This window comes from Lithobates pipiens, unplaced genomic scaffold, assembly GCF_037356315.1.
Source record: "Lithobates pipiens isolate NorthernLeopardFrog02 unplaced genomic scaffold, aLitPip1_a1.2 Scaffold_16, whole genome shotgun sequence".
NCBI lineage: Eukaryota > Metazoa > Chordata > Amphibia > Anura > Ranidae > Lithobates > Lithobates pipiens.
In genome coordinates this window covers 113,170,295-113,196,630 of record NW_027507748.1, presented here as the reverse complement: position 1 = coordinate 113,196,630, position 26,336 = coordinate 113,170,295, and the positions used below count along the sequence as shown (strand labels likewise).

Genomic DNA, 26,336 nt, shown 5'->3' with positions numbered 1-26,336 from the left:
ACACACAGAAAAATAGCTTTTCTAATTGCACACATAATAGGATTTTTATAACAGCTTACTTATAAAATCCTTTTCTTTGAAGTACATCACAGGACACAGAGCCATAGTAGTTACTATGTGGGTTATAGGCCACCTTCAGGCGATGGACACTGGCGCACCCTAAAATAAAAAGTGCACTCCCTATAGAACCCCTCCCACTGGTGGGAGTACCTCAATTTTGTAGCAAAGCAATACACTTGTATACCAAAGAAGGGAGGGACCTCTGTATCCATGATGTACTTCAAAGAAAAGTATTTTACAGGTAAGCTGTTATAATAAAAAAAAAAACATTTTCTTATCGTACATGACGGGACACAGGGCCATAGTAGTTACTATGTGGGATGTCCCATAGCAATGCCAACAGAAGGTAGAGAGACAACAAAAGCAGGGCACCAAGAGACTAGAGGAATCATACTGCAGCCAGTACACTGTGCCCAAAGGTGATATCCTCATGACCTTTTACATCTACTTGATAGAATCTGGTAAATGTATGGACTGAAGACAAAGTTGTAGCCTTGCAGATCTGAGCCATGGAGGCTTGGTGATGCATTGCCCAAGAAGCACGAACAGTCCTGGGGAAGTGCACTTTAATATGAACAATCACTTGACGAATCAATTTAGAAATAGTAGATTTCGACGCTGCCTGCCCTCTTTTAGGACCATCTGGCAACACAAAAAAAAACACATCTGTTTCATGAATCTGAGCGGACACTTTCAATAAACTTTGACCGCTCTCACCACATCAAGAGAAGGTAGTGATCTTCCTTCCACAGAACAAGGTTCTGGAAAAAATTAAGGCAGAACAATATCCTGTTTTAAATGAAAACAAAACGATACTACCTTTGGTGGGAATTCTGGACAAGGCAGCCATACAACCTCATCCTTATAAACTAATATGGCTCATTACAAGAAAGAGCAGCAAATTCTGATACTCTTCCTGCAAAAGATATGACACCAAGAAAATTATTTTTCCTCGTCAAAAGGACCAAGGGAAAATATCTCGTAAAGGCTCAAAGGGCTGCTTCTGTAAAGCTGACAGGACTAAATTTAAGTCCCGAGGGTTCAGGGGTGACCTGACTGGAGTATTCATCCACGTTACCCCCTGAATAAAGTTATGAACCAGAGAGTGTGAAGCAAGTGGTTACTGGAAAAAAAAAAAAAAAAACACAGATAAAGCCGACATCTGGCCTTGACAGTACTCAAGGTCAGCTTCCTTTCTAATCCTATCTGTAGGCGAATTCAAGGATCCTACCTATAACATATTCCCTGGGGTGCCAACCCCTGGATTCACACCAGGAGACATATGCCTTCCAGATTCTATAGTATGACTCTGGAGGCCAGCTGCCTAGCATTAACCAAGTAGAAACTACTGAAGCTAACAGCCCACGATCTTTTAGAATGTGGGTCTCAATAGCCAAACCGCTAAATTTAGAGTTTGTAAGGCAGGATGGAATACTGGACCTTGCGAGAGAAGGTCTGGCCATAACGGTATGGTCCAAGTGTCCCTATCGACATTTTTATGATCTCTGCAAACCAAGATCTCAGGTGCCACAAGAATCACCTCCTTCCCTTCTTGCTTGATCCTGCGAGAAGGCGCGGAAGCAGCAGAACAGGGAGGGAATGCATAGATTAGTGAAAAACTGATCCCACGGAAAAACCAAAAGGCATATGTTCCGTATGTCCGGAACTCTCCATTTTTGGCATATTGACAGAAAAATGTCAAGTTGAAGGGACCATTCTCCCGGGAATAATTGTTGGCGACTCAAGTAGTCCACCTGGCAATTCCCTATCCCTGGAATGAAAATTGCTGATAGGCAAGGAATGTTGTTTCCCAAGATAGAATACGATTCACCTCTCTGGGCTCCACAACTTCTCGTGCCCACTTGGTGATTGATAGGCCACAGCTGTGACAATGTCGGATTGGATCCTGACAGGACAATTCCATAGTCTGAGCATCCAGGCGTACTGCCTGAATCTCTAGAATATTGATGGGCAAGGTCATCTCTGATTTGGACCATTTTCCTTGTACAGACGCATCTTCCAGGACTCCTCCCCAGCCCAGAAGTCTGGCATTGGTTACCACCTTCCAGATAACTAGTAGAAAAGTTTTTCCTTTTTGAAGATTCTTAGATACCAACCACCAATGGAGGCTCTGACGCACTTTGGGGGGATAAACGCATTGGTAAGTCCAGAGCTTGGACCTTCTGGTTCCAAGTTGACAGGATACTGTTTTGCAGCAGTCTTGAATGAAACTGCACATAAGAAATGGCTTTGAAAGAAACCACCATCTTTCCCAACAATTTCATGCAAAGTCGAATAGGATTCTTCTTTGTTTTGATGAACTGAATCAGTTCCCTTATGGAACTGATCCTTTCCTGAGGCAAAAACACCCTCTTCTGAGCTGTATCTATGATCAGGACGAAGTACTGCAATCTACTTGATGGTTCTAAGGAAGATTTTTCTAGGTTGAGAATCCAAACTAGGTATTCCAGGTAGCCGACTGTGGTAACCAAACATTGGTTTTAGGCAGGCTACTGATTGAGCCATCAAGAGTAGATGGTCTAAGTAGGCTAGTATCATATCTTGAGCCCCTAACCTTGTTAATGGAGGAGCCAGGATCTTTGTAACACTCGAGGTGCAGTAGCTAGACCGAAGGCAGAGCTACAAACTGAAAATTAAGATTTTCTACCTTGAAGCATAGAAATTTCTGGTGAGCGGGAAAGATCAGCACATGGAGAAAGGCATCCTTGATATCGATTGATGCCAGAAGTTCTCCTCCTTGTAGGATGGAGACTACTGATCGGATTGACTCAATGTGAAAAGAGCTATATTAAAAAAAAAAAAAAAAAAAAATGGTTTAGATCTTTGAGATCTAAAATGGGTCAGCCTGGGTACCATTGGATCCGGCTGCATTGCTAGCCCCAACAAGGATTGCTCCAGAGGAGCTCCGCACAGCACATCTTTACTTGTGACCAACACCTTAGACACTAGGGGGAAAAAAAAAAAAAAAAAAAAAAAAAAAAACTGAGGTACTCCCACCAGTGGGAGGGGTTCTATAGGGAGTGCACTTTTTAATTTAGGGTGTGCCAGTGTCCATCACCTGAAGGTGGCCTATAACCCACATAGTAACTACTATGGCTCTTTGTCCCGTGATGCACGATAAGAAACTGAATTTTGTGTACTGCCTGCACTTATCTTTAAGGCTGCATTCACACCCAAGCGTTTTCAGCTCATAAAACGCTTGTAAAACGGCTGGAAAAAAAAAAAGGCAGAGAAAAAAAAAACAAAAAAAAAAAAAACACCCAACAAGCAAAACCCCAATAATTTCAATGGCATCTGTTCACATCTGAGCTTTTCATCACCTGAAAAAACGCCTGAAAAACAACCCAAGCTCAAAAAAGAACATGAGCTTCTTTGGGGCAGATTACAGGCGTTTATGCCTTTTACATTGGTGACCTGAACAAAATCGCAGTAAAAACACTGTAAAATCGCGCGACTTTGAAACGCTCAGGTGTTAATAAAGCCTCAGGCTCTGTTCACACCCGAGTAGGGCAACTTTCAGTAATGTTTTTATTTAACAGTTTTTGAGCATGTTTGGAAATGTATAACAAGCATTTTACAGCTTCAGGTGTTTTTGTTTAGCCAATAGAAAGAACTACGAAGAGAAGAGGTGGAGAGCTGCTGTTTTGAGAAGAAAATGGGTGACAAAACGCTCAAGTCACATGTTTTCAGGCGCTTCTATTGAAGTCTATGGGGCTAAAAACGCTTGTAATCTGCCCAAAAGAAGTTGATGTACTTTGAGTGACAGGCATTTTGCTTCAGGCGACAGAACGCTCAGATTTTTTAGATTGTAAGCTCCAACGAGCAGGGCCCTCTGATTCCTCTTGTACCAAATTTTAATGTAACTGTAATGTCTGCCCTCATGTTGTAAAGCACTGAACAAACAGTTGGCGCTATATAAAACCTGAATAATAATAACAATAATAATAATAATAATAATAATAATAATAATAATGTGAACAGGGGCCATTGATATGAATGGGATTTGGCTTGTTGAGTGTTTAGAGCGACAAACTTCAGGCAGAAAAATCGCTCAGGTATGAACTGGGCCTTAAAGTGTTACTAAATCCAGGAGCCTGCATTCAATATATCTGGTCTTCCACAGTACACAGAACATGGAAATGCAATTATTTTAGTAACTATAAACTGCTAAACACCTTTACTCATCAGCAGTATATAGGAGTACTGTGATTTTTGTTTTTCAGTGTCTGGTTAAAGCTTGCAGAAGTATTCATTCTCCTCCGACTGTCCTATGAGGATGCAGGACCCCTGAACTTGTCTCTGGACACATGCACCACTCTAGCAACACACCCCAAACTGAGCATGTGCAGTGTGACTCCAAAGGCTCTGTCTTATCAAGAGATAGATCGGGGACAGTGGAAATAGGTGAAGGTCAGAGAGGACAGGATCAAGCAGCTTTTGTACGCAATGCAGAGAATTAACCCCTTAGGTCCCACAGTGAGTATAACAAGCATGCTTTACTGTTGTGGGTTTAGTAACACTTTAAATATCACATGGCAACAAAATTCACACTGCTTTTAAAAGCTGGAATCCAGGGAAAATGATAAACACATCTAAAATACATATGATAGACAAGTGATCTTCTCTGCCAAAGGATTTAAAGCGTGATTCCACCCTAAAGTGGAACCTCCGCTGATCGGATCCCTCCCCCCCTCCGGTGTCACAATTGACACCTTTCAGGGGGGAGGGGGGTGGAGATACCTGTCAAAGACAGGTATTTTCACCCACTTCCGGGCATAGACTCCCGTGGGAGTCTACGCCATTTCCTGCCCTGCCGCGCTGTCTGCTGGGACACACACGGGTCCCAGTGACAGCGCTGAGAATTCCTATTGCGCGGCGCGGCTCGCGCATGCGCAGTAGGGAACCGGGAAGTGAAGCCGATTCGCTTCACTTCCTGATTCCCTCACCTAGAATAGGGACTACAGCAGCCGAGAGCCGAGCGATCGATCGGCCTCGGCATCGCTGGAACCCGGGACAGGCGAGTGTCCATTTATTAAAAGTCAGCAGCTGTAGTATTTATAGCTGCTGGCTTTTAATATTTTTTTTTGGGTGGAATCCTTCTTTAATTGTGTTTTAACTAGTCTCTGCCAAACAACATAACCAGGTTGGCAATTTCACCGCCCCTGCAGTAAAGTAAGACTGCTAGGGCACCAACCTGTGATTGAACAGGGAAGAAGAAGCCAGCACAATAAATTACAATTATGACAGTTGTAAAAATATCATATTTTAAATCTTTCTATAAACGTGTGTGTTTAATATCTTTGAGCACCCCCACCCCCAAGAACACAACCCTTCAGACAAAAAAAAAAAAAAACTCAGCGCTCGTTGACCCTCGAGGTATATACAAATCAAATGTGATTAAAAGTCTCTCAATAGGATGGACAAAGTCCATAGCAACAGTCTCTAAGATGAAGAGGGAGAGGAATCCATGTACCAGCACTAAGGGCAGCCAGTATGAAGAGCTAGAAGCAATCTCTGCAATGCAACAAAGGAAAAGAAACAGAGACTCGAAGTGCAGTATTTGGTAAACCATTTGATAAGTCAAAAGTGAAAACTACTCACAAAGGGAGCATAAAAACACTTATTCCTTCATGAAAAGGGAAAACTACTCTGCTGGCAGGTTACAAAAAAAGAAACTAACAATCCTAAAGTTAACCTTATTATCTGTATTTGCTCAAAATGCTACAGCTGTGTTGTCCCATGACAATAAAGAGTTCTTTAAATAAATCCTCGTTATGTAACTTGGCCGGAATCACATCCAGCAAACTCATTCATAGCAGGATGAGCACTAAAGCAGAATGAATGGCCTCAGCAGGCACAATGTGTCTTTCCAATGCAACACCCCCTATTGCTTCATTTCATAACCAAGAAGGGAAGGCACCCATCATACTAATTAATCATTCCTATAATCAATCTCAAGTCCAGTATACTATGGCCTGTAAAGTGGTGTAGTAATCTAGGTTAAGGACAGCAAATATTAAAATGTCTCCAAATGTTACATAAAGATGTTATTTTAATGAATGTGACAAACTGAATAAACCATTTAAGCCTGGTACACATCAAAAGAAACCAGCCGACCCTCAGCCCATGTGTACACCAGCCTGTCCGACAGAAGTGGGTTGCACGTGCACGCTGGAAAACCAGCATCTGATCAGAGCATGCAGCCAAAGGCTGTATGCACGGACCAGTGTGTTCTGCTGGGGAGCAGTTCCCCTGTCAAAACACAATAGCCAAGTGGGGAGATCACTGTACTAACATTGCATAGTCAGTACAGTGAGCTGACCTCGAGCTCTTCAGTATTTTTTTTTTGTTCTGCCCTCTGGGTTGAACGAAAAAAAAAAAAAAAGAACTGATAGTGCGTAGCAGGTTTTCATCTTTATTTTATTATCAGATGCTCCATCCATGTCACATCAATAATATACAAAAAGCTCATAAACTCCTTAGCAAACACAGGATACATTTTATTTGGTTTTAAAAGAAAGAACTAAAAGGAAATAAAATCAGAAAGAGCAAAATGCATGGAATTTGATTCCAGAGGTGCTCTGCCATTTCACAAGATTTTAATGGGGTTTTTTTTTCCCTGAAGATATTTTAAGTGAAATTATACTTACGGCTGGTGTAAAAGTAAAAAAAAAAAAAGGGGGGGGGGGGAGAGATGGTAAAGCTCAGGATAAGTATAATTGGGAAGGAGGTGGTTTGGAGGATTCTATAGAACCAGGAAAGATGAACAACAGATATAAGCAGACCTTCTCAGGGGATGCGTTTCATTTCAAGTCCCAGCTTTTACATTTACACTTCCTCTACTTACGGGAGACATTACAAGATATGTTGCCACCAGTCAGTGTGCCAGCAGTCTGGCGAATTTTTTTTTTTTGTTAACAAACACAAATACTACTGAATACAAAGTATGGATTTTCTAGTTTTTTTGGCATAGTTACATTGGTCTAGCTTGGACCAAATGTAATTATATATATTCCATATCTGGCTGACCCACATAGAACTGGAGAATCAATGTAGTACCACTACTATAGTGATCCTTGCCATCTTCAGGAACCCAAAGCCAAGTGACTACCCTGCTGCACAGTGAACACAGGGGGCTTGCTCACTTGACACGTGCGCCATTCAGAGAAAACTTTGGATCGTGCCATTGGATGCAAAGTGTTCTTTGTTTGGACGAGGTGGAGAGATGGAGCGATGAAGTCACACTCTTCACCTTGTCCATTGACATAATAGCATGTATCCAATGAGAAAAATGCAAGGCTCACTGTACTAGTGGCAGCTACTACACAGATTCCCCACTTCCACAGGGATTGGCCAGTTATCAGACAGGTATACTTACAGTTGGACCAAAGTAATGATGCAATACCTGAAATGCAGCTTTTTTTTTTTTTTAGGTTGTAACAGTCATCAAGAACATTTCTTTGAGGGGGAAAAAATTTTTTTTTTTTTTTTTTAGAACAAAAAAGATGAGTTCTGCACATTACTTATTAAATTTTTTTTTTTTTATTACAACAGACCCAAATACAGGGGGTCCCCGGGTTACGAACCCGTTAGGGACTTTTCTCCCATTTGTAATCTGGAAATGTTGGCAAGTCTGCTGAGCATGCTCAGAGCGACAATTACAGGCATTTCCGATGTTCTGTCGAATGCCGTTCTGCGCATGCGTGGCAAATTATGGACATTTGACATTTTACAAGGCTCCATCTGGCCTCGCATGCGCAGAACGGCAGATCGTCCGCACAGAATGTCAGAGGGTCCCGCAGCACCCTGTAAGTAAGTAGGAGTGGTTCGTAAGTCAAGCGTTCGTAAGTCGGGGACCCCATGTAGTCAAATGAAATCAATACTAAGTAAACTAAATTAAAAAGAAGTACAGTCAAAGCTTTTTTTGGCCATACTTCTCTTCTGGGTCACAGGACTGCACGCACTTTTGCCTTTGTTGGACCTAGACTCAGCTTTAGCCCGCTGTCAGCCGATGTCACATAAGAGGCTTGGGCACCTGACAGGGAAGGAGCCAATTTTAAAAATTGGTGCATACATTACCATACAATAAAATAAGATTACAAAAGCTGGTTGTATAGTAGTTGTCTCCTCACAACTACTATACAACCAGCTTGTGTTATTTTATGGTGATGTATGCACAAATTTTTAAAATTTTCAATAAACAATCTTGTAACTATGTACTGATTTGCCGTTAAAGTCCCCATCTCTACATTGGGGGGCTAACTTTACTTATGGTATCTATACTTGGGATGTTGGCAACAACTTTCTTTGGATTGAATTTCTAAATTAAAGTTAATGGGACTGTCGATGAGTCAACAGCGGGTCAGAGGAGGAGCTGCTGCAAGACATAGATGACCGTTGCTGTAAGGGTTGCACTGATACTAGTATCGATGCTGATAACGAGTTTTTGCACAAATATTGGTACTCATGCAAATGCACTGATACCTGAAACCGATATTTTCAGGCTCGGTTCTTTGAGCTGTCAGTGGGTCTTCCCTGTTGACAGCTAAAGTGTTAAAGAAGTCTGGTAATTGGAGCTGTGAAAAAAAAAAAAAAAAAAAAAAAAAGCAGCTGGCAATGTTTATTAACAACATTGCTCAGCCACTGAAACACTAAAATAAAAAGAAACAGTTTCTTTTTGTATCTTTCCGTTTCTTCATCTGCAGATCAAAGGGATAAACACATGTTTCTCTGTTAAAGAGGAAGTAAACTCTCCCACTCTGATGCTTCTTTTCATTTAGTCCATTATAATAAGTAATTATCAAACTATAGCCAGCCCAAATCGCATATTACTTAGTGTTTAAAGAAACTTTAAAAAAACTTTCCAGGGGTTAGGCGGCGCCATCTTGAGTATTGTTTTGAGTCCACAGTGGAGTGTATTACCGCCCTTACATTGAGCACTTCCTGTACTGTTAACCAAGCCTCCTTCTCAATCCAATGTTTCAATGGCAACCCTGCTTCCCTGTTCATAGCCGACTTGTTTTATTTCTTAGTATTTACTTGTGCCGATTGTCTAATGTTTGCCTGTGTCAGTCTTAACAGCTTTAGCTGATAAGACTGCAGTAATGGCCAGGTTTACACTGCATGTGATGTCACATGGTGTGTAGGAGGAAGCTCTGAATTATTCTGCAGCCTCCTGGGATTTAAGTGGTGTGCCGTAGGAAGTCCTGATAACAGATAGATAAGCACATAGAGAGAGTGTGCCGTAAATCAGGTGAGATCTGGGCATGCTCAGTGAGGTCATTCTAAAGAACAAAAAGGATAACAATACTAAGCAAGTAAGGCTATATCTATAAGCAGTGTTCTTATGCTGATTTACATGGGACAAGGTTGTGGGAGAGAGTTTACAACCACTTTAAACCCCTCAATAACCCTTCATTTACTCTAATCAGCCTTAATTAACTCCCTATTTGCCTCCATTTAATTATTTTCTTGAGATTTTTTTTTTTATCGTCTATTTAATAAACGATAAACAATTAAAACTTTGTTTTGTTTTATTATTTGCTTTGTTAATATATATATGTGCAAAAATATTCACCAACATATTTACACATTTCACATTGAAAAACGCAAAATTAAAAACCAAAATCTATTTAATTTAATACGCGGTAGGCATTGGCACTAAAAAAAAAAAAAAAAAAAAAAAAAAAAAAAAAGGAAGAAGTACCGGTACTCGTACAAAAAAAAAAAAAAATTTAAAAGTAATTGATTCACCTTAATTTAAATCAAATCCACCCTGGTTTTTAGCCTTTCTTGAATATCTGAGATGCTGATCTGCAGCCATTTTCTCTCTGCATAAACTCCATAGCAACAAAAGCACATAATTTCTTAGGGTGGGTTTCCTGATGGTGATAACTGTGGACTATGCCCGTGCTGGCGCAGCTACTTGTAGTCTGCATTGTGAGTTTTATTGGCTGACCATGCATGAGAACAAGGGGAAGATGGGGGCAGCAAAGTGGTTTTGTGATTAGCACTTCTGCCTTTCACCACTAGAGTCATTGGTTTGAATCCAACTACACTATCTGCATGGAGTTTGCATGTTCTTCCTGTCCTTGTTGTGGGTTTCCTCCAGGTACTCCAGTTTCCTCCCACACTCTAAAGACATGCTGGTACAGCTCTAAATTGGCCCTTGTATATATTGATGTGAGGTAGGGACCTTAGAAAGCAGGGTCAGACATGAATCTACAATATACTGTAAATAAAGCGCCACACAAACTGACAGCAATATATAAATATGATATATATATATATCTATATACATACATACATACATACACACACACACTTGTAATAATTGAAAAATAAGACAAAGACAGAGTGTTATATATAAATAAAAAAAAACCCTGAACACAGGATTATCAGGTATTATTCTGCATAAAATGTGCAGATTTAAAGTGGTTGTAAACCCTTACAACACACTTTGACGATTAAGGCTTACCTGTAGGTCCAAGAAATATCTTCTAAACCTACACGGTTTAGGAGATGTTTGCCGAAAGACAGGCACCGCTGTCTATGGCGCATGCGCCATAGAGAGCGGCATGCAGGCGCACTCAGCGCGGCACCCGTCAACGGCGATATGCTGCACGTGGCGGCTCCCTTGCGCATGCGCAGGAGTGACGTCACGTGGCTTCGCCGAATGACAGCGGTGAGACCCACCGAGAAGATGGATGCGCCGGACTACAGGGGACAGCGGTGACGGTCAGGTAAGTGACAAATAATGGGCTACTATGCGATGCATAGTAGTCCATTATGCTTTACCTTTGCAGGGAATGAAAGAGGCAGTAAAACCATCAGGGTTTACTTCCTCTTTAAAGATGCGATCATTGCTTATGAAATTACTTGAATATGCAAAAGTTTGTATGAGATTCTAGCAAGTTTGCATATACTTCAAATCTTCAGACAAGTTCCTTTCAAATCATTTGGACAGCGTGTCAAGCTGGAAACAGCTGAGCAATCGGCCTCTTCTCAGATTCGGGTATGAACGAAACATTGAGACCTCATGCACACTGGACGTTTAACGTTTTTACAACAGCTGTTTTTGGCTGTAGAAATTTTTTTCTACAATCATTAAACTCGTGTTATCCTATGTGTCCGTGCACACATAGGCTGTTAGCAGTTTTGGGCAGTGGCATTTCTGAGCAGTAATAAACCCAAAACGAGTGGGTTCTGAGAGACTTTTTCAGCTGTAAAACGCTCGAACACTGATAAAATTCGATAAACACTCAAAAACGGCATTAAACAGTGTTTAACGTTTTTGATCCATTGAAAAAAAAAAATAATTTAAATAAAAAAAAAATTTTTTTTTTTGAAGAAGGCGGCTAAAAAACGCTATTGTAAAAACGTTGAAAAAAAAATCACTGCAAAGCTACTGGCGTTTTTATAATGTTATTTTAACGTCCAGTGTGCATGAGGCCTAAAGACCATCTTGCTGGTAGATTTTTTAAATTAAATTTAACATTGTATAGCAAATTACTGACCTGCTGGTGTCTGCTGCTGGAAAAAGTATACTGGACTGGATGGGTGGAGTAGCGGCTCTGTTCAGTGCTAAAAGCTCCTTGGTTAGGAGGATACCCTGAACTTGACATACTGGGAGACAAAATCCTTGCTGAAGGTCAAAGCCAATGCACAATCATGTTTTCAGGAAACCACCTGGAGAGAGAGAAAAAAAAAAAAAATACATTAGTCCTGCTAATCAGCAACTGATAGACCAGAGTTTGGTAAAGCATAAGGTTACACAAGAGAGGTAGATAGATACAGTATATATAATTAGTGGTAGGTTGTCTTGTTGCATATGGTCATTTCCATAATGAAAAGCTTAACATTGGGCATGTGTGCAGCCATAATAGTTTTCAGGCAGTTTCGCACTGCCACCCTGTGGTTGGGCTGCAGTGCGGTTCACCTGCAGTTTCCCATGCACTTCGATGATCTCACTTTTGGTGCAGTTTTGTGAAAGTACACCAAAATGCAGCGTGCAGGACTTTGTGCTTTTTTTCAGAAAATTCTATGGGAAACCGTGGGTAAACCATGCGAAAACCACGGGTACACTGTGTAGCATCCAGTGTCTGGGCAGTTTCACACTGTATACTTTGACAAGAACAAGCAATGTTTCCAATTTTTACAGCCTAGAGGACAATTTATGGACACCTTCGGGCAGACTAAGGCTCTCAATGCTGCAGAGCGTGATTATATTTTTACACTGGAATAAAAGTAAAGGATCAAAACATAGCATATTTGCCGTAGAAGCGATCTGAAAATCATCAGTGGCCTGGTGGTCCAAAAATGTATTTCAGCAAAGGAAATTATCCTATAAACCAAAGTATCTGAGGGAAAAAAATATATAAAAACCAATTAAAATAGAAAATCAATTTTTTTTTCGTTTTGGATTGACAGAGGGGAATCATTTCAGCTTTTTATTGTTGTCTGTGTCCATATTAGGGCAATTTATCCGATTTGTCATGTTTGAGGAAAAAAAGGATCCCTACAGGGTGGTTACTGTGGATGCCAATATAGTAAAAGGGTGCCACATCCTGAACATGATAGGCACCACACACAAAGTCATCTAAAAGTTATTTATTGACACAAAAATGAAAGATTAAAGCGGGAGTCCACCGGGACTCCGCATTTTTTTTTTTTTTTTTTTTAAAGTCAGCAGCTACAAATACTGCAGCTGCTGACTTTTAAAATAGTGACACTTACCTGTCCAGCGCGCCCGCCATGTCGGCACCCGAAGCCGATCTCTAGATCGACACTCGAGTGCTGCCGCCGCCATCTTGGGTATGGGAATCAGGAAATGGAGCCTTTCGGCTTCATTTCCCGGTTCCCTACTGCGCATGCGCGAGCCGCGCTGCGCAATGAGGACGGTCCCTGCTGCCTCTGGGATCTGTGTGTTTCCCAGCAGGGCACTTGCGGAAGGGGGCGGGCACTTGCGGAAAGGGGCGTAATGTACGCCCCTTTCCGCAGAGAGCTAGCCCGGAAGTGGGTGCAGTTACCTGGATTATCCAGGTAACTGCACCCCCCTCCCCCCTGAAAGGTGCCAATTGTGGCGCCGGAGGGGGGGAGGAATCCAATGAGCGGAAGGTCCATTTTAGGGTGGACCTCCGCTTTAAAGCAGAGTTCCAGGCTTTTTTTGTTTATTAAAAGTCAGCAGCTACAAAAAGTTTAGCTGCTGACTTTTAATAAACAGACACTTAGCTGTTCCATGGTCCAGCGATGCAGCAGCAAGGAGCGCTGCTCCTCTCCCCCTCCTCTCCTTGGCGCCTTCATTGAAACTGTGGGCACCCGGCTGTGACAGCTTGTAGCTTCACAGCTGGGTGCGCACTGCGTAAGTCGCGCTGCGCTCTACCAGTGGACAGGCAATCTTCTGGGACACGTCACGTGTCCCAGAAGATTGCAGAGAGCGAGGGGCCGCCTAGGGGGAGAGGAGTTGCCGCCTACATGGCCCGAAGGTGACCCGCAGGACAGTAAGTGCCACTCAAGTACCCACTCCCCCCACCCAAAAAAAAAAAAAAGCCATGCCGAATGTGGCATGTAAGGGGGCGAGGAGTGCTTAAAGCGGAATTTCCACTTTTGGGTGGAACTCCACTTTAAAAGGACAAACAAGGTGAAGTTAAAAACTCCTGGCATCAAAGGTTAGTACAACTATCACATAGACATCACCATAACCACACAAAGGCCAAACTAACTAGATCAAAGGCTGGTACACATGCATTCATCAGTAGTGCGGTATGCCCGGTATAGGTAGACATGTGAAGGGTTGACAATCTCGCAGCTCTACATGTTTTGCGCTGAAGTGCTTCTTCAAGAGCTTGAAGTAATTATTGTGGTCAATAGTAGTCAACCGGATATTTTAAAGGGTCCCCAGGTAAGATTGCATAGCAGCTTAGACCCTCACAAGTCACTCAGGGAGCCAAATAACAGGTCCCATAATCAAACAGCAGGTCAGCAAAGAGAAAGCTCTTCTGTGTCTGTGGTACAAATGGTAACAACTGTGGGGGATGATCAGATGGAGAAAATTAAAATAAAGTTGTTAGGTGTGGGTAGAATAGGCTTCTCTAAAGAGAAGGGTTTTCAGGGATCGTCTAAAAGCTAATAGGAGATAAAATCGGACAGATTGGGGTAGGGAGTTCCATAGGATTGGAGAGGCTCTGGAAAAGTCCTGGAGCCATGTATAGGCGTAGTAGGAGATCTTGAGAGGCATGAAGAGGACAATTTGGTAGGTATATGGAGACTAAGCTAGTGATGTAGCTGGGGCAGAGTTGTGGAAGGCTTTGTAAGTTGTTAGTATTTTGAATTTAGTTTGTTTTGGCGAGTCGAAGCCAATGGAGAGATTGACAGAGGAGTAGCGGACACAGAAAGATTGGTAAGGCGGATGAGTCTGGCAGCAGCATGGATTGAAGGGGGATAGACTATGTAGAGTTAAGCCAATGAGAAGGGAGTTGCAGTAGTCGAGGCGAGAGATGACCAGGGAGTCAAGTAAGAGCTTTTTTGTGTCACTGGTTAGAAAGGGGCATATTTCGGAGACATTGCAGTGGTTGAGGCGGCAAGATTTGGACAGTGATTGGACGTGGGGCTTAAAGGAGAGTTCAGAGTCCAGGACTATATTTGTCTCACCCCTTCACCCCACTGTATACTTAACAGAGTTTGATCTCTATCCAGCATTGTGCCCATCTACAGGGGATCTCCTCTCTCTCTCTGCTCAGAGAGGCAGCAGCAGGAGTCATTGGCTCCTGCTCCCGTCAATCAAATCCTGTGAGCAGAGACGGGGGCTAAGCGGTGCCACGTGTGTCAATCATCACACACCACCCCTCTCAGGATTAAGCCCACAGGTGTGCTCCCATAGCAAGCCACCTGCACACAAAGAAGAGGAGAGCGGGGAACTCCAGAAGAGGCAGTTGAGTCTCTCTGTGCAAGACCATTACACAGTGCAGGTAAGCGCCATTGGTTCCTGTGGCTGTCAATCAAAGCCAGTCAGGAGAAAGAGCCGAACCGGGGCTTAGTGTCTGAATGGACACACAGAGCTACAGCCCCGGTGCTCCCATAGCAAGCTGCTTGCTGTGGGGGCACTCAGGAGGGGAGGGGCCAGGAGAGCCGAAGAGGGACCTGAGAAGAGGAGGATCTGGGTTGCTCTGTGCAAAACCATTACACAGAGAGGCAAGTATAACATGATTTTTTTTCCCCTCTAAAAATAACAAAACACGACTTTACAATCACTTTAAAGCCTACAAGGTAAGAAAATAGCAGTGAAAAAGGACATCTGTTATACAGAATATAAGACCTCAGTGAACTCTGTGGAACTTCCATGTGTCTTATCAGCCATTCCTGACAAGGATATTTTTTGCTTTAGTCGATAATAGCATTGCCACAGTCACATGCAGTCAAGTTTTTTTTTTCTTGCAAGCCAGACAATAAAACAGATCTGGTTCACAAAATGGTTACGTAACTGGCCTTTTTATTTCCGGCAGTATTCGACAAATATTTGTTTATGCGGATTCATGAAAGAAGCATTCACCGAGGACTCATTCACATTACACAGCAATGCAGCTGCACAAGGCTGTATTCATGCAAAACATGATCCTGCTGCAAAATTAGCAGTACCACCACTGAATGTGACCCAATCAAGTGAATGCAATGCATGCAGGTTGCGTTGCGGCAGATCAGCATTTTGAGTGTCTACAGTGGTAGTATAACTTGTACAAACAGGTAAGCTTACTTGTGGGTACAATGAATATCTCCCAAACATGTGACGTTTATGAGATATTCACATCGGCAATAGCCGCTCATGCCACCTTCGCAGTGAAGCTCTGCATTCAGGGCACACAGTGTGCCCTGAATGCAGAGTGTTGTGGCACGGCCAGGCCTCTTGTACACATGCACAGGAGTGATGTCATCACGGCCATTCAGACAGCAAGAGCCCACAAACCCAGAAGGAGGCAGCCATTACAGCTTTGCCCTGGTGGGTTCCATGTGCAGGCAACTGTCATAATGTGCTAGTATGTGGTGCATACTAGCACATTATGGGGACCCCCTTTTTTTGGGTGGTTTATGAGTGCTTTACGCAGGCAGTGAGGAATTGGTATACGGCCTCCTCACCACCTGTCAAATGCCTCTGTAAGGCTGGGTTCACATGTGCAGCCATGGAGCACAGCAGGGGGTCCAGTGCGTCCCCGTTCACTGTTTCGGGTCTGAAGTTTTTGCCTGAATTCGGACCTGAAAACGGAGCTAAAAGACACACAGGACCCTTTTCCAGTGCGGCCTCCCTGGAGACGTGTGAACAAGCGTCGAGAGCCATCAAGAGCCAGTCACTCTCCCGTCATGCAAATTGGATGCAGGGAAACGCATCCAATTCCATTAGGTGTGAACCCAATCTAAAAGGCAGTCCATTATAAATTTACTTTTCTGAGGAGCGGCAAGCACTTAGTTGATGCTTCCTCTTTGCCTGCTGTGCAGCTTTCAAACATTTTTACATTAAATGTAGACAATACCTTAAAATTTTAAACTCAGTCATGTGACCATCCAAGCCATTTCCTCATTCCTGCTGAGCACAAGCCGATGGGATGAGTCAAAGGGAGGCCATATGTACCAGCAAGGATATTAGCTGCCCTCTGGGTCCCAGTAGCCATACTGGCAGTGGGTTGGCAGAACAAAAAAAAAAAAAAAAAAAAAAAAAAAAAAAACTTCCAAACATCCTCCTTTAGCACACAAAGCTTCTTGTATCCTGCTGTGTATGCTGACAGGAGGGGTAGGATATGAACACAAAACTAGTTTCTTACCAGTCACTCCAGCATCATTTTACTACTAGATGTAAACAAACAGCTAGATCAGAATCTAACATCCATAGAGGACATAGAAGACACATTGTAGACACCCATTGCAGAAAGTGGATATGGAGAATGAACGTAGCCACTCAAGAACAGGAAGCCTGAGAACGACAGAAAAATATAACCCCCCCCCCCCCCCCCCCCCCCAAACATTACTTTTTTTCTGCCACTTTATTCCCTAAGGAATAAAAAGGCAATCTTTGCAATTTAAGTCACACGGTATTTGCGCAGTGGTTTTTCAAAGGTAATTTTTTTTTGGGGGGGGGGGGGGGGGGAACGACACACACAACTGCATTCATTAACGGGATGTGGAGTTTTGTGTCACTTTAAACAGACTAAAAGCGCACGAGCTGCCCCCTTTGTAAAGATTTTTGAGGGACACAATGAAGGAGAGAAGGAACATTTAAAAAACACATTTTCAACAGGAAACGGAGCAGAATCAGAAGAAAACCCTACATGTGAGGCTGAGTTGGGCTTAAACTACATCCTCGGGAGCTTCAACCTACATTTGTACCCCAAAAGAAAAATATAACCAATGAGGGAAAAAATAATCCAAACACAAGCTGAGTAGATGGAGAACTGGATAAAGAAATGCTTAGTACATTTAAAACAAAATCAACGTAATTGGAGCATAAATATAAAAAATACACAACTGCCCCTTCCGTGTTTTCCCCTGCAGTGCAAAATTACATGTATACCTTCAACACCCACGCCCCCCTCCAAAACTCTGCCCCTTGCTTGTCCATTCAGTTACCGGAAGCAAAGGAAACACCCGGTACGTCTGAGTAAGGAGGAGCATTTGACTCATTGTGGAGACCAATCACCAAAGTTATCACAATGAAAGAGTCCATCGCCCTATGTAAGCTCCGACTTAGGTGACTTGTGGCTTATTCTCCAACTCATAGCAGCCAAAGAGCAGAAATGATTGGCTCCTGTGAAAGAAATCAGTTCTATGTGAATATACATGCCCAGTGCGGAATGACGTGGTCTTTACATGAAAGGATCCCTCATTGTATATGGAAGGTCCAGTCTGGGTTGACAATGTCACCATATGAAAGGATCCCTCATTGTATATGGAAGGTCCAGTCTGGGTTGACGTTGAATGTACAAGAAAGGATACACCAACACACACACGAGGTACACAGTTTGGGTTGACAATGTCTCAACATGATGGACACCCCATTACATACTTGAGGTCCAGTATGGGTTGACGTCTCTACACGAGATGATACAGAACGGTCTACAAGACTACAATGACTGGCCTTGTACAATTTTGCCTGCCAGAAGTATAGATTATTTCACACAATAATTTCATGCTTATCATTTGGTTTACATAACTGACAAAATACATGCACAGCTGTTATTTACTTTCTCACTCCACTTTTGTGCGAATACAACTTCTCAGAAAAGGTTTTAGTATAATTATGTCAACTCCCTTCCCACCAGATTTTTTTTTTTTTTAAACAAACTAGAGAGTGAGAAGGAGGCTGGAAGGAAGAGAACAATTTTCTTTAACCCTGTGTGGAGGATGCGAATATTTAGGCTCATCGAGTATTTAAGGCGCTGAGAACTGATCTGATGAAACTATTGCATACATGGGCTGCCATCAGGGGCTGGCTTCTTTAAAATTTGTGTGTTGGCCCACCATGGCCATAAGTGCCTGATCTCGTTGGGGGGGGGGGGGGGGGGGGGGGGGAGAATTTCTTCCAAGATCTACAGACAAGAGCTCCCTGGAAGGCACTGGGTACATATAGAAGGTGAGGTTGAAAAAAAAAAAAAAAAACACGACACAAGTCCAACCTATGAGAAATAGGCGATGCAGCTTTCTCAGCTGTGACATCCTGGCTACTTCACCAGTGCCTCACGTTATACCAGAAAGAAGAATTAAACTAAATGGAAATATACTGCATTAATCTAGACCAGACTTTTTCAACAAGGAGACTTGGCAAAATGCCTAAAAATTGCCAACAAACCAGAGGATCAAGACAGCCCTTTTGTTAGCCATTAGCCAGTGTTTTAATGTGTAGCATTACAAGTTTTGGCATTGTGTTGGCCAGCTGCTAGTGTCCCAACAACTGATGATGGCGTAAGTTAATCAGACCGATGCCAGGCGCCTGAGAACATCCTTGTTTGCCCCGTACCTGCCTCTCTGTCAACACTGGGGTCACGTTTGCTGATTGAGGGAGAGAAACTGGGGCAGAAGAGAAAAGCTGGAATTCTAGTCCGTACCAGTGTGCAAAGGTACATTGCATTTTAGGAATAAATCATTTCTAATGTTGGGTGTCCTATGTGTGCAGATGCTACAATATGTAAAACAATTAGTTTGGGTTTTTAGAATGGGCTGCCTCGAGATTGTGTAAAATTTTAAAGGGTGCCTTGACAGAAATAAGGTTGAGAAACACTGCTCTAGACCAGGGGTCTGCAAACTTTTCTACACGAGGGCCACATTGTAGATTTTACAAGTATTCGGGGCACAAAAACAAAACAAAAAAAAAAAACAGTTATGTATAAATGAATGAATAAAGTTTAAACAGATCTATTTGCCCATGGATAGTTTTTTGTACACCGCATGTGACATGACTGAGAACAAGCCTTTCCACATGTCTGTGTCCCCAGCAGAGTCTCCCCGTTATCAGTGTCCCCAGCAGAGTCTCCTGTACATGCCGTCTGTAGCAGATTTATGCCCATTTTGCCGCTTGCCTCTTGTCACTGTACGAGCTGACTTCTGCCCACTGCTACACATGCAGGCTGTAAGGTGGAAGGACTTCTAATACAAACAGCAAGTGGGAAACCAGGAGGTGCTGCGCTGATGACATCACCTCCTAGCAGCCAACCCTCAGCACAGCAGCCAATTCTCTGGCAGCACGGGAGGGTGTGAGGGGGAGTGACTGTGTCCAGGACCTGCCAGACCTAACAGCAGCTGCTTTTAAAAGCCAGCGGATTGGCAGTGCTGTGTTGGCAGAGTCTGGGTGAGCTCCGGGCCAAACAAAAACACACCCATGGGCCAGATGTGGCCCACGGGCCAGGGTTTGGAGACCCATGCGCTAGATAATAAGCAATCCCCCCAAAGCTATACCAACAATGGTGTGCCTGTACAGCTGAATGTGGCTCCTCAGAGGTACTTCCTGGAAACGTCTGTGTATGAATCACATGACTGCTCCAACCAGCCCCACCCCCCCCCCCCCCATCAAGCCTGGCTCTGCTCCTACCCCAGCCGGCCCCACCTTCCCACTGACCAGCTCAGCAACTTCTGTGATGATCTCATTTATGCAGCAATGCGATTCAGCTCCTCCTAGCCTTTGTTTACCTTGCAGGAGTGACAGAGAGCTGTAAGGGAGCCGCTATAGTAACATTTTACATCAGTGTACTAGGTATAATGGACCCGATTGCATGGAGTTAATTGAAAGCAGGCATTTCACTCCACATAAATTCAGTACTAGGTTTTACAATGCAGTTTAAATTTCTCTATAGCCTAAATTGGGAGTAAACCTCAGACATGAAAAATGAACAAGGCATATTCCCTATAGCAGTGATGGCGAACCTTGGCACCCCAGATGTTTTGGAACTACATTTACCATGATGCCCTGGCACTCTGCAGTGTAGTGGAGCATCATGGGAAATGTAGTTCCAAAACATCTGGGGTGCCAAGGTTCGCCATCACTGCCCTATAGTGTGCATTTGTCTCAATCCAGGGCACTAAGGGCCGGTTACATAGTTCGTAAAGTTGAAGACACCAGCCCATCCAGTTCAACCTGAGTGTGGGCACATGTCTACAATTGTCCCTATCCCTGTACATTTCACACTCACATCAGTCCCTACCCTCAAGGAGCCCACAATCCAAGGTCCCCATTCATATACTAGGGCCAATTTTAAACAGAAGCCATTTAACCTACCAGCATGTCTTTGGAGTGTGGGAGGAAACTGAAGTATCCGAAGGAAACTCACGCAGGCACAGGGAGAACATGCAAACTCCAAGCAGGTAGTGCCATGGTTGGGATCACACCAGTGCAATGCCAGACACTGCTGTGCAGATCACATGTGATGTCTGTGCAATGCAAATTCAGGCAAACTGTGTGGCTGAATTCACAATCGCATTCGGACCAAACTTGTGCAGGGCCCTTTTTTGTCTGCAGAGTTGGCTGGCATGGCTTTCCTCTGCTATCTGCATGAGTCACGGCTGTGGAGAAGAGGAGAGACTGCAGATACACAACTTATGTAGAAGGATTTGTTTAGTCTCTGTATCACAAGGGCCAGTCACTTAGCTAGTGGCTGTCAGGGTTTACAACCACTTTCATGTACTACTACCTAATGCACAGCCTCGATCCAAAAAATGAATTAAAAAAAATGGCCCTCATGCTATTGAATTAACCACTTCCCACCCGGCCAATGTATATATACGGCCGGGTGGGAGCCGCCTGCTCCTGATAGGACGTTCAGGAACGTCATTCAGGAGCAGCGGGATCGCGCCCGCGCAGCGGCGCGATCCCGATGTGCTCGTGTCACCCGGACACGGCACATCTCAGATCGGCAGGAGGGCTCTGTGATTGGCCCTCCTGATCACATGACGGCCGTGTCCAATCACGGCCGTCATGTGATGTAAACAAACAGCCGGTTGCCAGGCAATCGGCTCTCCTCTCCTCACACGGAAGTCACCGCTGAGAAGAGGAGAGCAGAACGCTGCAGCCGGCTGATGATCAGTGAGTATGGGCTGCTTTTCACAGCTTTTTACTCACTGATCATCAGTGTAGTGTAAACACACAACACACCACACAGTGAAAACACAGTCCCCACATATGTCCCCAAAACACACATGTCCCCAAAACAATACATGTCCCCAAATAATAAAAACACATGTCCCTAATAATAAAAACATGTCCCCCACATATGTCCCACTAAAATCACATGTCCCAATGATTATCTGCACACATATGTACGTGATCACCTGCACACATATGTACATGATCATTTGCGTACATATGTCCGTGATCACACAAACCAATTATTATACACTTAACGGAATTTTTTTTACCAAAAACATGTAGCAGAATACATTTTGGCTTAATTATGACAAATTTGATTTTATTGGATTTCTTTTCAAATAGAAAAAAGAAAATATTGTTTTTTTTCCCAAATTTCCGCTTTTTTTGCGCTTATATCGCAAAAAAAAAAAAACGGAGTCGTGAATAAATAACACCAAAATAAAGCTCTATTTGTGCGAACAAAATGATAACAATTTCATTTGGGTACAGTGTAGCATGACCGCGCAATTGTCACTGAAAGCGCTAGAGCGCTGAAAGCTGAAAATTGGGCTGGGAAGGAAGGGGGTGAAAAGTGCCCTGTATTGAAGTGGTTAAGAGCGCGCGCGCGCGTGTGTGTGTGTGTGTGTGTGTGTGTGTGTGTGTGTGTGTGTGTGTGTGTGTGTGTGTGTGTGTGTGTGTATGAGAATATGCAAAGGGAGACAGCACTGCAGAACAAATGTCACAACCACTGAACATAAACAAGCAGTTTGTGGTTACAAGCCAACAAAATGTCAGACGGATGGCAGTCTATTATTAACACGAGCCGGGGGAACCCCCTCCAATAAGATCTTTGAAACTAAAGGCTGAGAATTAGAGGGAAGATCTGGATTTCCTTTCAGTCCAGACTATGCCTGCCTACATGTTTCCTGACTATAAAAGCAAACTGCAATAATACAGAGGATACACAAAGCATCTTCTATAGGCATGGGGTCCATATGTTACAAGTCTGGCTCATAGCAAAGCAGACAAATCGAGTTAAATTACAGATGAACGGCTTAAAGAGGAACATAACCATCCCCTCGGTTCATTTTAATATTGACCCCTTCTTACCATGTCTGAAATAACATACTTCCCACCCAGCCAGCCAATCCAGCCCCATCCTGAGGTCATCCAGCAAAAGTTGCTGCACTGTCTGGTTCAGGAAAGGTGGAAGAACTGGCTGAAACAGGGCCTTAAAGCGGAACTTCAGTCATTTTTTCATATTTCCATCTATTAAATCTTCTGCCCTTGAGGTTTTAAACTTTGAACAATAAAACATGTTTTTTTTCTACCAGTAAAGACCTTATACAGCCCACTTCCTGTTTGTCTGGTCTAGGGAATAAAATGGCGGTTGTTGCAACTTTTTAAGTCACACAGTATTTGCGCACCAATGTTTCAAACGCTTTTTTTTGGGGGGGGGGGGGGGAACAAAAAAAAAAAAAATACCAGTTTAGAGTTAGAGGAGGTCTAGTGCTAGAATTGTTGCTCTCACTCTAACACATGCCGCATTACACCACATGTGTGATTTGAACGCCGTTTACATATATGGGCGCAAGATTCTGCGCGAAAGCACACGGATGGGGCACTTTACAATTTTAATTTTTAAATATTTTGCTTGAATTTTTTATTTTATTTTTATTTTTTTTTATTTTTTATCACTTTTATTCCTATTACAAGGAATGTAAACATCTATTGTAATAGGTATGGTGCGTGACAGGTCCTTATGTTCAAACAGGTCCCCATCCCCGATTCTGGCTGGCGGTACCATCCCTCAGAAGTCCGGCCCCCCTTCTCCTTCCTCCGCCAGGCCAATTAGAAAGCGCAGCATGCTTCATGCATGCACAGTACGGAAGTGCCCGTGAAGCCGAAAGGCTTCACAGCTGGTTTGCCTTAGTGGAGATGGTGGTGGCAGCACCCAAAAGCCTATCTGAAAATCGGCTGGGGTGCCAACATCGTGGGCTCCCTGGACAGGCAAGAGTACATATATTAAAAGTCAGCAGCTGCAGTATTTGTAGCTGCTGGCGTTTAAGTTTTTTTTTTTTTCCCCAGGCGGAACTCTTTTTTTTTTTTAAGTCAGCAGCTACAAACACTGTAGCTGACTTAATAAGCACTTACCTGTCCAGGGTGCCTGTGATGTCGGCCGCCTGAGGCCGTCCCAACCCTTGGCACTGCCATTCGTACTAAGGGAAACAGGCAGTGGAGCCTTGTGGCTTCACTGCCCGTTTCCTACTAAGCATGTTGCGCAGCGCTTTGTGAATGGCCGGCTGTGTTCTTTAGAGCTGCAACTAACGATTATTTTCATAATCGATTAGTTGGCCGATTATTGTTTTGATTAATCACCTTTAAAAAATAAAAATAAAAAAAATAAAGTTGGTCAAATTGACGGTCATTTTCAACCACAGTGATGGGAAAATTTGGAAATAGAAAACTTCTTACTCAAAAGAATTTTCAGACAATGTATGTGGTTTTCGTTCAAAAATTAGATTCATTTTAAAAACAGAATGTTAAAAACAAGTGAAAAAGTTCAAACAAAAATTCTTCCGTTCAGTGAATGTACATAGATTTTTCATTTGAAAATCTCATCTGAAAATTGATCCGTGTGGCCAGCATAAGGCTCGGTACACAACTATGCAGTTTGCTTTTGATCAGTTTCTGCAGTGCGTTTTTATTTTTGCTCACGTGATTTTACAGCAATTTGCATTTTTTCAGGCAGATTAAAAAACACAAATTTGCTACAGAAACGCATTACATGCTTTTCTGCAGCTTCTCCATTGAAGTATATTGAACCAATAAAGCACCATTTTGCGTTAAAAGTCCCTGACCCATTTCAGATGTGAACGTGTCCCATAGGAAACCATGTAAATGAACTGTAGTGCATTTCTGCAAAAGTACCAATAAATAAACACAAAGATGTGCACCAGGTCTAAGACCAAGTTTAGTAACATAATGGGGTTAAAAAAAAACTAAAATTAGCCCTTTAAAAGCGGGAGTCCGCGTTTTTTTTTTTTTTTTTTTTTTTTTAAAGCCAGCAGCTACAAATACTGCAGCTGCTGACTTTTAAAATAGTGACACTTACCTGTCCAGTGCGCCCGCGATGTCGGCACCCGAAGCCGATCTGTAGATCGTCTCTCGGGTTGCTGCCGCCGCCATCTTGGGTATGGGAATCAGGAAATTGAGCCTTTCGGCTTCATTTCCCGGTTCCCTACTGCGCATGCGCGAGTCGCGCTGCGCAATAAGGATGGTCCCCACTGCCTCTGGGATCTGTGTGTTTTCCCAGCAGGCAGCGGGGCACTTGCGGAAAGGGGCGGGCACTTGCGGAAAGGGGCGTAATATACGCCCCTTTCCGCAGAGAGCTATCCCGGAAGTGGGTGCAGATACCTGTACTGTACAGGTATCTGCACCCCCTCCCCCTGAAAGGTGCCAATGTGGCGCCGGAGGGGGGGAGGGTTTCCGATGAGCGGAAGGTCCACTTTAGGGTGGAACCTCCGCTTTAAAGTACAAACTTAGTTGTTTCAGCCCTAGTGTTCTTCGACACACAGTTCCCAAAACACAGCGTGCCCCGTTCCCCAGAAGACAACACAAGGAGGAGAGGAATGAAGATCACTGCGGTGGAGAAAGTGGCAGATTAGGAAAATCTGCCTAGTAACAGCCATTTCTGGTAAATTTAAAAAAATAAAAAAAAACACGTTTTCTTCGATTTTAAAGGAACATTTTGATGTCTTTTTTTGAGGGTGGGCCTCTGCTTTTAACATGCATTTGGGAGCTTTTCAGTGTTTTTTTTATACTTCAAAAGCTCCTCTTCTGAAAGCACAAGCAATGTTTTTTGCCTCTAAACTGTTTAGAGGCAAAGAAAAAAATAAAATAAAAGCTCTAATGCCTGTAAAAGCAGTGCTGTGAACTAAGTGTGGCTGAAGCCTAAAATGAGTACCTATCAAGTGCAGGGAGGCATCAGACTTTGGTAAATGGCCCTTTGTTACACATACTCCTTTCTGGACTCAGAGCTTTGCCTTATGTTCTATGGGTAAAACCCTGATGTCTTACACCAATACTGCGAAAATCTCAGAATGGCAATCAATGTAATGTCGGGATGTAAGGAAATAACCAATATGGGGGCGATAAGAGCTTCAGAGTAATGAAAACACATTAAGCAATTTTGTAACATTTCTGTGTATAAGTGCCGACATCTCTTAGTGACATCACTATACAAACACCACAGGAAGGAAAACTGCAAGAGTAAAGGAGGATGTAAGCGAATGCTAGACAACACAGCTGACAGACTATGCTGGGCGTCTTAATAGCCAAGTCCTTCTGTTTACTTCTCAGACAAAACCAATGCTATAGCATCTGCTGTAAGAGCCTGGAACCCCAATAGAGGTTATTTCACCCGAATCAGGATATTTTGCAAAGGACAACTGCACTGTGGGTCAACATGGCAACAAACATCCGATTTGTGCCCAATTTCACGTGTGGTTGTTTGCAAAAGCCTCTGAAAAACATTCTGTGGTGAAATCGCTTTTCAGTCAAAGTTTACAGCTATCTTTAAAAGGGAAAATCTGTTTAAAGCTCAATACACACATTACAATCTACTTCAATTTACACACAACCATGTTGGCAAGGGACT

The 26,336-nt window shown here is 43.1% G+C and overlaps 1 protein-coding gene across 14 annotated transcripts in view; it reads right to left on the bottom strand.

The window, feature by feature from the left end:
- Nucleotides 1-26,336, bottom strand: part of NCOR1 (nuclear receptor corepressor 1) — a 198,390-nt gene that overhangs the window by 156,484 nt on the left and 15,570 nt on the right. For all 14 annotated transcript variants that reach the window (XM_077480289.1, XM_077480295.1, XM_077480286.1 and 11 more), the window contains exon 2: nucleotides 11,598-11,769. In XM_077480289.1, the coding sequence (XP_077336415.1) occupies nucleotides 11,598-11,705 (108 nt within the window). In that variant the 5' untranslated portion in view covers nucleotides 11,706-11,769. The remainder of the gene's footprint in view (nucleotides 1-11,597; nucleotides 11,770-26,336) is intronic.